The following is a 13,423-nucleotide window of genomic DNA, read 5'->3' as shown; positions in this document are numbered from 1 at the left end:
ATGTAAAGCTAAATATACAGAAATGTATATTGCAAATGGACCTGTTGATTCCTCCTCAGAGTCCAAAGAAAGGCTGCATCTCTGAGGCTAAAAGTCAACTTCCTTGTCCGTTGATTTGTTTAGAAGACGTGAACATTTATATAACATATAAAATGTTCTGTTATTGAATTTCAGAGCTAGTTATTTCTAGCATTTACATTTGACAAGCCTTTTTAACGTATACATGGCTTAAATAATTAATCCGTCATCAGTTGTAAATAGTTTATGTTGTATTTCTTTATCAAAAAATCAATTTAATCATAAACTGTTACAGAAGTGTTAAAGAAATGTTGTTCGGATTCTTTAAGAATTTGATGATGTCATACATTTCACAGAAAAGTGCATGTGTTGGTATATATAAACACATTTCCTTCATCAGTGCACATCTGTGAGGGTCCAGTGTCTAACTATAGTTTTGCCTTATTTGTCTAATTCATGCTCCGTGAGGTGTTTTGCCCGTGGGCATCGTGAAAGTGGCCTCATTAAGAGAGGCATTTTCTCCACAAACATTGCATGTTTTCTTGGCCAAGTCATTATTAGCTCAAGGTACAAGAATGTAAGTATGTACGCCATTAGTTCGTAATCACGCTGATCTTTCCCCGTTTCAGAGACAAAAGCTCGAAACAGCAGAGGAGGACTACAAGAGGACAGCGAAGATCATGCAAGGTAAACATATCAGATGTGTCACAACTGACTTTTTTCTGTGCGAAGACGGTTGTGAGAGGTTATCCTGTCCTTCTGTCTTCTGTCAGACCTGGAGCAGAGTGTGGAGCAGTCAAAGAAAGACCACCAGACGCTGAAAGAGATGAGTCAGTGCGGAGAGAAAGAGCTGACAAAGGTACGCTTACACTCGTAGTCAATGGTTTAAAATATCTTGTCATTTACATGAGTATTTGCATTTAATTTAACGTCATGCTTTTCTTTTACCTCTCAGAAGAAAGTATTTGACTTTTTACCCCACTACATATTTTGACCCCTTAAAAGTGGATCTTATAGATTCGACGCATTCCTGTAGATTATGCTACCCAACAATATATAAAGGAGTTACCATTAGCACAACATTAAACATCTACTGCAGTGAAGTGCAACACACACATTGTTGCAACAGTAACATCAATACAAAAACTGAATTCATGATCATGCAAAACTGACGAGGAACATTTTACTGCACAATGACTACTTTTCCTTTTTATACTTTTAGTACATTGTGCTTAATAGATGCATTTGCTTTTGCTTGGTTAAGGGTTTGAATGCAGGACTTTTAAGAATATGTTAGTAAAACATAGATCCTGGCACACAAAACATCAGTGCTGAGGGACATCTTGATCTCATGTAACCAGTCTTGTTGTTGTTGTGCTCACACACAAAGAGCCTGAATGTCACAGCTCACACTGCAGCTAACAGTCAGATAGCGCCGTATGTAGAGGATGAATCAGTGTGTAGACATTTGCTGACTCTCACCAAGATAGCTCACTCTGCTTCTGGTTCTCCAGAGAGCTCCACACAATACTTGTGATATCTCAATTAAAAAAAAAAAAAAGTTTGGGCTTTCCTTTTTATAATCCCTGCTTAGTGTGCCTTGTGTGCTTTCATTCATTCTTAGTGATGCGCTCCCACTCTAAATCTGAATATGGCCACAAGCAGCTATTTTTACGCTGTTAGAACATTACTAACACACACATGCACACGTTACTTACATTACATCATTCCCATTTGGACTTGATAAGTCGACGCACCAGTCTTGGCATTGCCTGAAAAGGAGTTAAGAGTAATATAAAGGACATGTGAAGAAAACAATTATTTGGAATAACAATGATGAAGGAAGTACTTTTTTCTCTTGTGTAATCCCCATGAAACTGATTACACTGAGTATGGGCTATCCGCATGTTGGGCAGTGTATTGGCAGGTACATACATTAAAGGGTAAAACAGAGTCTTTTACTGATTCAAGTGTTAGTAAAGATCAGCAGGTATTATAGTTTGCAATTATAAGAGTGTTTAGTTGTCTTTCCCTAAAGTCAAAGCTCTTCCCTCTGGCTTCTGGATTTAAAAAGAGAAACAGCTGAACGAGCTCCAGGCTGACTCAGATGAGGGCAGTCTTCCTTTTTTAGCCAGCATTTTAATGACCTCTTATCTCTCCGGTCTATTAAGAGATGTGTTAAGTGCTAATATCCGTTTTGACTAGAAAGGGATTTAGATTGTTGTGCCTTTTGTACATTCTTGGGAAAAAGAGAATCTAATGTTACTCTCTGATTTTAAGCTTTTCTGATTGATCTGTATGTTTTCCAGGCTACTAAAAAGTCAGAGAGTTCAGCGCTGGCGCTTGAGCAGCTAACAGATGAAAACAAGACACTGGAGGCACAGGTAAATATCAGAAATATGTGTGGTAATATTCAGATGCAGCAGAAAACTGTGAATACTTTCTGACACTGAAATCACAGTGTTTTCATTTTATAAGTTGTATTTTTATTCATTAGTTTTCCCTTTTTTTTTGGTCAATATTTCCACTCTCACACAGCACATGTGTAGTTTATTACAATATAGGACCGACATTTAAGACGGAGGTAAACAAAAAGCAGTATTTCATTTCTATTTCTTCATTCTCAGACTGACTTTTCAGGTGCCTCGTTCAAAAAAGAAAAAGTATATAAAAGTCAGCAATAAAATTCTCCTTGCCCTCTGGACATTATAGCTTTACTGGCAAATGCCCTTTTCTCTTAGCCCACGCTGTGCTTTAGCATGTTGAGGAATCCTAAGCTTTATGTACTGTATGCATGCATGAGGCTGCATGTTTCTTTGTGTCCACTGCCCTGTGAAAGAAAGGACTTGCACATGCATAGGTTTAGCATTTGTAGCCTGCAGGGTTTTTATTATGGATTCACATCAGGATTCCCACACTGACCGCATGTGACTCTGAAAGTCCTAGTCATCACATCTAATAAGCCACGCATGAAATACTATGAGCCATCTCTCCCCGTCTCTATTGCCCCTGTATGTGTATCATTACACCCTCATAAGAGCGGTTTGACTGACGGTTGTCCAGCTGCAGCCGTGCTCTCAGACTGTGGCTCTCTGGTGCCCTCTTGCTTGCCTTTATTCACTCTGACTCCAGCTGTTTGCGAGCTCCAGATGTTTGATGTCATGACAGCGAGGGAAATTGAAATTGGAGATTAGAGATTGAACGATTGAACATCTATTTTAGTCCCAAAAGAAATGACACCATACCAACCCTTTTATACACTACTAGTGTCAGAAAGAATAGGAAAAAGTCATCCATTCCCCTTTAAATTGTTATTTTCAGCTCTGTCACTGTAAGGCATAATATAGAAATGGTATTAATAAGTTAGTTTAAACTCACTTAAAGCTGGAAAAATATAACCTTCTGTATTCGAAGGTTGAAATGAACAACATACACTAACTTTGTATGTACTTGCCTCTATGAGTCTGATAGGATCAGCATAACATGACCGTCTTCAAAATGTTTATGTATGCTACATTAACGAGAACAGTACTTTAGTCTTTGTAGGAAATCTAACACACGGTGTAAATTATTCTGCAGGAATGCTCTTGCATCTGCTTCTTCTGCCTGCTCAGCCATGTTGCTGATGTTGTGATGTAACTCTGGCAGAGAGGGTGCATGAATGAACGGTTGACTTCAGATCGGGCTCTTGTGTTGTGCTCTCACACATCCGTTGGGTCCAGAGATGAAACTTTAAAAAGCGATGTATTGTTTCTGTTCTTATTTATTGTGTTTTTTGTTTAAAGCCTTCATAAGACAGCACCAGTAGATAGATAACAAGGAAAATTATGCAAGAGTTGAAAGATGCAACAAAATGGCAAAATGGTTGTTTCCAGCTTCAGTTACAGTATGTGTTCTTCCTGGTTTTCTTTGCCTTGTTGTTGTAGTAAACTTAGGATGTTGGTATATTGAAGTAGACTAAGAGATGGACAAGAAATATCAACTTGAATATATTACACGTACAACTTGTAGTGTTTTAAATCATATGACATATATCTGTCTGGTTAGCTTTCTTTTTGTTAGGTTTGCTTTTTAAGTTGTGGTTATTTGCTTGTTTTCTATTTTATTTAGATTTAGTTTTAGGGTGGATAGCGTATTATTGGGTTTGGAGCTATTGGTCTTCTAAAGAAGCAGTTTAAACACAGTGGTCATTTATTTGAACCAAAGCAATATTTGAAAGAATAACTGACAAATGAATGGCTGATGAAAATAATTGATAGTTTCAACCCCGATTAATACTAGGGGTGTTGGCTGCCACCTGTTTGTCTTCTTTAAAAAAACATGTCCCCGAAATGAGCTGGCTCCGGCTTCTCAGTTGGGCTTATTTCTCTGTCTTCTATGATCTTATACCGGATGTATTTGTAACTCCCTTAACCTTTTTGTTTGGCTTTAGCTTGTTAGATATGGGCATTTGCTCATTTACTTCATTTTATGACAGTTAACATATTACTTTTGGTCTTGAGGGGAAGATGGACAAAAAATAAAAACATGCCTTTTGTTTGTCTGTAATTGTGATTCTTTGCTGGTTTCTCGGCCTTTTGGACCAAACATAATTGTTTAAACACAATAATTGTAATGCAATTAATTAACATAGCGATTTTCTAGACATGTCATCGGCGATGAGGACAATTCATTGTGGGTTTTAGCCTACGCTGCATCTTACACATGTTGCAACACTAAACAACATGAATGCTTTCTTGTTTTGATCAGACCTTGTAAGGTAAAGCAGTTTACACACAGCTGATTCTATTTGCTGTGATTCATGTAAAACACTGAATGAAAGGTGAATCTTTCAGAGGAGTGTGTACATATGGTGTTAGACAGTGAGGAAACAAGATTGTGAGCAGCAGAATGTTTGGGGGGGGGGGGTCTGGGAGGAGCTGATTCTTGTGGGGCTTACATAATGGAAGTGCTCAGCTTTTAACTCAACTGTGAGAGAGAGAGAGCGAGGCTGCTGAGGCGACGCGCGCTCCATTTCCCTCTCGCAGCGGTGCACGGCGGGGGATGAGAGCTGATGCTTTATTGATGCCCAGCTTGTTTTATTCTGTGCATGTGATGCTGTAGAGCGGGGGGACATCGCTCCAACGCTGCTGTTGTTAGAAGGTTAACATAGGTTAAAATCAGAGGGGAGCTGTGCAGGTATGGACATAGCTGCTCTGCATCAGGGTTACTCCAATAACAACTTCTCACCTCACTACCAGGTAGGATGGCTGCTTTTCTTTGGCTTTTTAGCTCGGGATTCAAACCTGATCAGTGCCGCAGATTGTAGAGCATTTCAATCTTCTTCTTCTTCTTCTTCTTCTTCTTGTTTGCAGGAAAAGAGGGTGCTAATTTTGTCTCTAATTAGCTTTCATAAATGGAGATTTTAATTGGTGTTGATTTCAGATGTCATGATGTAGCCTGTGCTTGTGATCAGTGTAGATATCCTGTTTGTTTATAATTGTGTTAGTTTAGCACGCTCAGCTGACTATACACTTTGTAGGTGGGGATAAATATTGAAAAAGTCAGAGACAGATGTGCAAAGCATCCAACACACAGTTGTTGAAGATATGCAAAGAAGCACAGAAACATAATGCAGATGCTTCAAGTGGGAGTTGCAACACATTAGTTTTTGAAAATACTTTTTTGTTTTTTAACCAGCTACTGCAAAGGTATTGATTTATCAGTCATACTTGGTAATTAATTATTGACTATTGCTATTTTGAAACTGCGAACATGGCGGCGCTGCACATGTCAGAAAAACAGTTAAGTGAGATGTGTGTTTTTTTTTTTGGACTCCCAGATATCTGACATAAATGAGAAACTGAAAGTGTGCATGAGGTGAAGTTGGAGGAGCTGTCGTCTCTGGGGATATTATTTTTAGTTTCACATGGACTGAACCCATTCTGCTCTCTTCTGACTCATCACATTTCTCAAGGCGTTGGGTATTTTAAGAATTAACTGCAGCATCACTCCTAATGACCCATCGTTTCTCTTGTGTAACTGCAGCGGTTTTCTAACGTAAGAGATGTTGTATTGTGAAGTGGTATTATGGTGTTTATGGTGTAAAGTAGCTGACAGAATGAGTTCATTATTTGATCAGTAGGTAGACAATTAATCATCGTTATAGTAAGGATGTTTTTATTTTTGCCGGGCCATTTGTATCTTTTATCACAGTGAGTATAGAGAGAGAAACATTGTTTCTGCCACTAAACTTCGGGGTTACCAAAATAGACAACTATTTTGATAATATATATTAATTGATGAATATATTTTTTAGGCCAAACATTAGCTGGTTACTTGTTTTGAAATGTGAAGATTTCCTGAATGTTGTCTGATTTTAAGTTAAAAAGGTTTGTGCTACTTCTCTGAGTCAAAACTCAGTCAAACACGAACACACAACATGAAACACAGTAATATAATTGTGTGTTTCACTGATGTCTATCATAGATAAAGCATCCTTCAAATCATAAGAGAGAAAAAAGACGCTTGCCTTTGATCATTACATGTTTTCTTCTGTGGCAAAGCGATCCTGATACACATTACAGGGAGAACAGACAGTGCCCCCAACCAGTAATGAAGCTTTCATTGTTGCCCACATAAGTGCTCCTTACACTGCACTGCCCTCTTTATTTTATTATAGGTTATTTGATCCTGTTTGCTTTTGAATGGCAGTAAGTTGTATTTAGATGTCCTATAGTTGTGTTTTTTGCACTTTGTCTCAATGTTTTGTGTAAGGCACTTTGAGTTGTCTTGTGGCTGTAGTGTGCTTTATAGATTCACTTCAGAATAGGGCTTAAGTGTAACAACTTCTTAGCTGTGAATACATAATAAGCAAAAAGGCGAAACTACCTCCCTTAAAGTTCTTTGTTGTTCTAACTTGGTGTGTTTATATTTATGAATCTTTTTTTTCGTTCCTGTTTCTTTTCAGCTTGAGGCTTTAAAACAGCAGAACTCCAAGTACCAGGAGGAGCTGAGCCTGTCGAAGGAGCGGAGCAGCTCAGAAAACCAGAGAATCGGAGTCCTCTGCAAGGAAATGTGAGTACTCATGATAACTAATGTGTTTTTTCCTGGCATGTCTCCTGTAGAGGTGACCCCAGCCAGCCAGTTCATTAGAGTGCTGTGTGCTTAATCTGTCCGGAGGGTCTGTACTGATCATTAAAGACCCCGCCTGCATTTCTGGCTCTAATTCAGCACAAAGAAAGGACTGTGCAAATGTCTCGGTTTAATTACATTTTAGACATTTAAATACAAGCGTATATCAAAGTCAAATGTGTTCTTAAAGTGGCTCCATCTGCAGCTCTCTGGAGAGATGCTCCCACTTGTAAACATGCTATCAATTGTTGTGTAAAGCCCATAATTAGCCAGAGGGTGCTATTATGTGATTATGGATATGATGGTGGAGTACAATGCACAATACACATGACTGTGAGAAATCCCTCTTGGGAGGAATTGCTTTCATATTTTTAAACCACAATTCCTCACTATTAAAATGGTTGTTTACGATTAAGATTTCTACAAAGCACATATATTGTCTTCTTTTTACATTTCCCGTATACATTTGTTAAAAATATGTCATATATAAATGTGGATGTACTTTTCCGTCAATAAGTTTGGCTAAAATCAGTCTGCTGTTGGTCACACAAAGGTATAACCCATCACAAAGTTTGGTCTCATTTTGAACTGAAGCAGCACGTATTCACGTATGTTACCAAATATGATCCACTTAAAGTTAGGCATGATACAAGTTAAACAGGTCTTTTGTTGTCTTCGCTGCCATCTTGACTGTAAGGGAGCCCGAATTATCACAAAATGCATTTGTTATATTACTTTATTTTGATCTTGTTCTTACTCTTGGAATTCATGTAGATGAATGAAAACAGATCCATGAAGTGGTTAAGAAAATGTAAAATGTGTTTTGCAAAATGGTTTGCTATTAAGTGAAAGTACTAATTGGTCCCATGAAAAACCACTGGTATGATCCAGTTAAGACCCTCATGCATAGAGAGGGGCAAAGCATGATGAAGCTAAATCTATTAACATGATTACTTTCATGGCTTCCACTGTGTTGGCATAGCAACAAATTCATAACAATGACCAGCAGCGCTCTGACTGACAGCTCAGCTAAAACTGTTCTAAAAATACTGCATCTTTTATCAGCATGTTTTCACTTCCAAATGTTTGTGATGATCTCCAGCCCAAAGTCGACGTCTATTTATAGACTTTGTGTGTGTGCGTGTGTTTTTGAGTCTTTACATCATTCTGACACACCTCCCCTGAGTCATCGGAGCCCAGAGCTGTGACGTCAGAGCTCCAGATGAATCTAATTGGCTGGATTATAGTCATCAATATGTAGCATCCTTCGGGAAGCACAGCAGATGGAAATGTCAAGCAATATTATTGCAGAGAACCTGCGTTTATAATATCAATGCCTTTTCTTTTTTAAACCAAACATTCTGCATAAAGGTGAATCCTGTTAAACACTTCTGTGGATTTGTCAGTTTAATTTCCTCTATTTCCATCCCGTCCCGTCTCAACAATGTGTTTCTCCATCCTTCCTCAGTCTGCTGCTCTTATGTAATCACTCCGTCGCTGCTCCTAGGACCGCCTGGCTCCAACATGGCCGCCACTTTCACTATGACATCAGTGTGTGTGTCACAGTGTGGACTAAATGTGGCTTTTGTTTCTTCTAAGAGAGCAGCTGTGTGCACCACAGCTCTGATGGTCTTTGTTGAGGTCAAATCCTGATTGGTTTGCCTGTCAGTTTGGGTATATATGCGAGTCCTCATTCATTAGTAAGGCTTATAAAACAGCCGTGCTAACAGCTCTGTGAGACTGTTCTTTGGTACAGCAGTGCTTTAAACTAATTGCTAACATCAGGATGCTATCATGCTCACAATGACAATGTTTAACATTAAACCTGCTTAGCATTAGCATGTTAATGTCAATCAATCAATGTTTATTTATATAGCCCAATATCACAAATGTTACATTTGTCTCAGTGGTCTTCACAGTTTATACAGAATATCAGTATGGCAATACGACACCCTCTGTCCTTAGACCCTCTGTCCTTAGACCCTCACATCGTACAAGGAGAAACTTCCGGAGAAAACCCAGTTTAAAGGGAAAAATGGGAGAAACCTCAGGGAGAGCAACAGAGGAGGGATCCCTCTCCCAGGACGGACAGACGTGCAATAGATGCCGTGTGTAAATTGAAAGGATAATACATTTTCAACATAGGTAGTCCAGATGTTTGGAAATGCATGTGTGTATAATGTCTTAGTTTCATTTTTTTAGCTGGCTGACATTTACTATTTTGCAGTAAAGGCTGATCGGATAAGATAGTTTAGCAGGTATTTGGTCAAGTAAAGTAGTGGACAAATATTAAATTGGACCAAAGTGGTCGACCGCTCGGCTCAAGATCTCGTGTACTGTCTTCCACATGTTTTTGTCTAGAAATATAAGCTTTGATATAATTTCTCTCTGGAAAAACACAGAGCGTAAAACTAAGATAATAAGAAATGAAATCAAAGATGATGCATGAAACTATTTGTCATGCATCAAATTGGAAAATCTTCATCCCAGCTGCTTCACTCTCTGCTAAAACATTTGTATTTGTATCCTATTGGAGAACACTGATGACAGACATTGCAGTGACTTTTTATTTACAAGTATATGTAAGAAACCATATTTAGTCGTCCTATTTCCCTTTAACTCCTCCCATTAACTGTAATGGCTGATGTTGTTATACACCAGGGACTGGTAGCCAAACATTTCACCCAGCTGGTGCTCAGACGCAGCTCTTAGTCACACAAAGCTTCTTCCTCCGACACAAATCCTAAGAATGACCCACATGGAGCTAATTTCAATTCCTCCAGAAAATCATTTGGTTCCAGCATCCAAACGTATCCAAGTTCATACATTCCCAGACAACACAGTGCGTGCATCTGTCTCTTGGGCTACATTTGGTCATATGCTGAGATTAAAATGTCAGTTTTGTAATTCCCTGGTGGTGTTTTCACTCTTGGATGTGTGTGTACTGTATCACTACTGTATCTTATGCAGCAAGTATAAACCACTGTGGGTTTACAGCTGTCCAATCCTTTAAGATGTTAAAGTAGGACGATGTAATGGTGGAAATAAGCAGCCGATATAAAGACCAACAGATGGCTTTTTAGTCTGTGGATGGTATCCGTATAAGTGAGGGCCTTACAGTAGATTCACTTGCAACTCACAATGTTTGTAGTGCAAACATTTTCTGCTTTTATGAAGACATTATTGACTTGAATACATTTTAAACTAGCCTTTATCCGTACGCTTGGTTTGCTTTGTGGCTATAATCAATATTTTTCTTTTAACAATGGATCAGAGCACTATGTGTCATCGGGCTCGATTGTAGTCATGAACCAAAAAAGAACTATGAAATGACTCAACAATGACAAACAACAACCTGTATATCTCTGAGCATTTAGCCGCTAAAGAACGGGATGTAACCCTCAGGAGTTGGTCGAGACACCAAAGTGAGCTATAAAAGAAAGGGAAGATTGGACTTTACATCCGTGAGCTGTTTAAACCCCAAATAAATGCTAATGTTGCTCTGCCTCTGCTGACCGGTTAGAACTTTACGGGGCATAATCAACTCTGAAATAAGAACTTTTTGCACCAACATTTTGAGCAGGTGAACCACAATGTATTTGAAGGTGCCAGTTTGTTAATGTGTGGGTGCATGTTTAACAGGTGTGAACACATCTGGCCCCTCTGGCCCCAGACCAGATGTAAGCATACAGCAGTGATGGTGACACAGATACCTTCCTTCAGTGCACACTTTAAACTCTCTTCCTCCTCTTCCTCCTCTTCCCCTGCAGTGAGGAGCTGAAGCTGGCCTCCCAGAAGTCTCAGCATCTTGAGGAGGTACAGACCTTTCCAAGTATTTTATTATATAAGCGACGTCCTTCTTCCTGTCATGGATCAGGGTTTCTTGAGTCAGAAACGGTGATTTGATTAATAGGTTTTGGCACCGCGAGGATTTACTTCCCACTGTGCGACCGAGCTCAGACGGGTTTAGCTTCTATTTAAATGCCTCGTGTGTGTGTTTCCCTCTCAGCACAATGACGACCGCAACAGTCAGCAGGCAGACATGAAGACCAGGTAAGAGACGAGGACATATGTCCCTAATAAATATGTATGTTTTAGTTTTCTGTCATATTCTTCTAACCCACGCTGATGGACTGTTTTATATGTTGTTCGGAAATCCCTTGAGGCTGTACACACTTTAAACATGAAAGTGTGACATTGATGCTTCTTTAATTATTATGTACATGTTGTGATTTACTTGATGAACCTTAATTGATAGTCAATCCAGTGAATGTAATGAACTGGTATGCACTGAATTATAACCCAATATAAAGTAGTTTTATGCTGATTTAAGGGTATATTATGTGATTGTGTTTATCAGAATATTAGGCCTGGCAGACCTTTCCACTTCTGGTAGGAGAGTAAGATGTTTTAAATGTGTTCATTGTGTTTGTTTGGTCTTATTTTAGTCACTTTCTAAGTCTGGAAACAGAAAGTGTTTGCCTTCTCAGCTCAGTTATCAGAGGATTTAAACATCTTCAGAGCAGAGACTTCAGTTAACAGTGAATGTTTGATGAGGTGTAAATGATAGACAGGATGACAGTCGTAGGTGAAAGTGATCAGAGCAAGGAGACGAGAGATGGAGAGCAGCTGTAGGGAAAAGAAGAGGTGATGCACAATAATTAGAGCAGAAATAATACATTTGGAGCGAGAGTGTGTTCTCAGAAGACAGGAGATGTGATTCAGTGAAACGACCCGATTCACATCCACTTCTATTCATCAAGAAGGCTGAAGCAGAGATGGTGTCTCCTGGGTATCACTGGGGCAGGTGGTGTAAATACACAGCTGATGATTCATGGTTTTTCACGGTGTAGATGTGAAATCCAGCATCGTGTTTTACAACTGCATATATGCTGTAACCTTTACAGTTGGGTAAAGGTCATGTTTTACTAGGGCTTCACCAAATGTCCCTTCTTATATTAAAGCTTTGAAGTTTTTGAATGAAGCTTCAAATGTTATACTGATTCTATCAGACCGCCTTTTATACCAGGTGTGTGCCGCTCTGTGTCTGCTGAATGCTAACAAATACGGATTTGAGCATAATATTTGTGTACATTTTGGAGATGATGATCATTCTTTATGCTATATATCTGTATCGTTTTAAGTCATTCGAATTGTTTGGATCACACAATGCTGAAAATGACGTTTAGTTTCAACAATAGAAAACTAAAGTATGCAAAGAGATTATAAAACACAAAGATGACCTCAGTCTAAATGTTGGTTCTCTCTTAATCGATCCTGTCTTTGGTCTTTGTACAGAGAAACGGATGGTGAAATGAACTTCCAGAAACCCACTGGAGCCTTAATCTCAGACAAAGACCGGGAACTGGAAACTCTGAGGAACGAGGTATTCACACGTGACCTTTACACGTTCTTTAGAAACTTCACTCTTCTCTCAGCTTGATGAGGGTTTCATATGTTTCGGTGTTGCTGCAGATCACCGCACTTCGAGGAGAAAACGCCACGGCCAAGACGCTGCATTCCGCCGTGGAGACGCTGGAGAGAGACAAAGCTCAGCTGCAGAGCCGAGTCCACAGTCTGGAGCAAAGGCTCATGGGATCACAGGCCTCAGAGGGAGAAGACTGGGAGGCTCCACCCTCAGGTGAGGAGAGGAGGAGAGGAGGAGAAAACATGAACTCTGTTCTGGTGAGGATATTTTTGTTTTTGTCAACCTGTTTTCTGATGCTCCTGCAGGCGAGGCAGCGCTGGAGCAGCTGAGGGAGGAGAAGGAGTTCGCCGAGGGGCAGGTAAGACTGTCGGGACGAAAAGAAATTCTTACAAAGGTGGGATTTTTAAAGGGTTTGAAAGGCCAAACAAAGAAAGGTGGAGAAGATGACACAAATGTATGTTCTCAGCTTTTATCTGTGCCCACTTGAAGGTGATCTGTGTCTCGCTTCGTCTCCATCAGATAAACTTCCTGAACAGTGTGATCGTGGATCTGCAGCGGAAGAACGAGGAGCTGAAGATCAAACTGAAGAAGCTCACTCTGGCTGAGTTCAACGGCAACGACGACACTGATAAGTAAGGGATATATCAATGATATCAAATGAAGCTTCTCTGTGTTCTTATGTTATTGCAAATTGATACAATCATAACAAGTCATTGAGAAAGTGAGCAGAAGCCTTACCTCCCTAACCACACTTTGCTTAAATGAGAGAAAATTAACATTGATACCACTCCTCATGTCTGTCTGTTAAACGTGAAGTTACAGCCAGGCAAAGTTAGCTTGGAGGCTAGAAGGCTGGAAACAAGG

General features: G+C 39.5%; 1 protein-coding gene across 4 annotated transcripts in view; it reads left to right on the top strand.

Moving 5' to 3' along the window:
* The window catches only part of clip1b (CAP-GLY domain containing linker protein 1b), a 31,538-nt gene that overhangs the window by 14,625 nt on the left and 3,490 nt on the right, over nt 1-13,423 (top strand). For 3 of the 4 annotated variants that reach the window (XM_034095564.2, XM_034095566.2, XM_034095563.2), the window contains 10 exons: nt 648-705; nt 792-877; nt 2,328-2,402; nt 6,968-7,074; nt 10,902-10,947; nt 11,141-11,184; nt 12,430-12,517; nt 12,607-12,772; nt 12,865-12,953; nt 13,079-13,191. In XM_034095564.2, the coding sequence (XP_033951455.1) occupies nt 648-705; nt 792-877; nt 2,328-2,402; nt 6,968-7,074; nt 10,902-10,947; nt 11,141-11,184; nt 12,430-12,517; nt 12,607-12,772; nt 12,865-12,953; nt 13,079-13,191 (872 nt within the window). The remainder of the gene's footprint in view (nt 1-647; nt 706-791; nt 878-2,327; nt 2,403-6,967; nt 7,075-10,901; nt 10,948-11,140; nt 11,185-12,429; nt 12,518-12,606; nt 12,773-12,864; nt 12,954-13,078; nt 13,192-13,423) is intronic. The other variant, XM_034095565.2, reaches the window with a different exon arrangement.

The sequence above is a fragment of the Pseudochaenichthys georgianus genome, chromosome 12 (assembly GCF_902827115.2).
Source record: "Pseudochaenichthys georgianus chromosome 12, fPseGeo1.2, whole genome shotgun sequence".
NCBI classification, from domain to species: domain Eukaryota; kingdom Metazoa; phylum Chordata; class Actinopteri; order Perciformes; family Channichthyidae; genus Pseudochaenichthys; species Pseudochaenichthys georgianus.
Note: the sequence above shows the minus strand (reverse complement) of the source record. Positions and strands in the feature narration are given on the sequence as shown.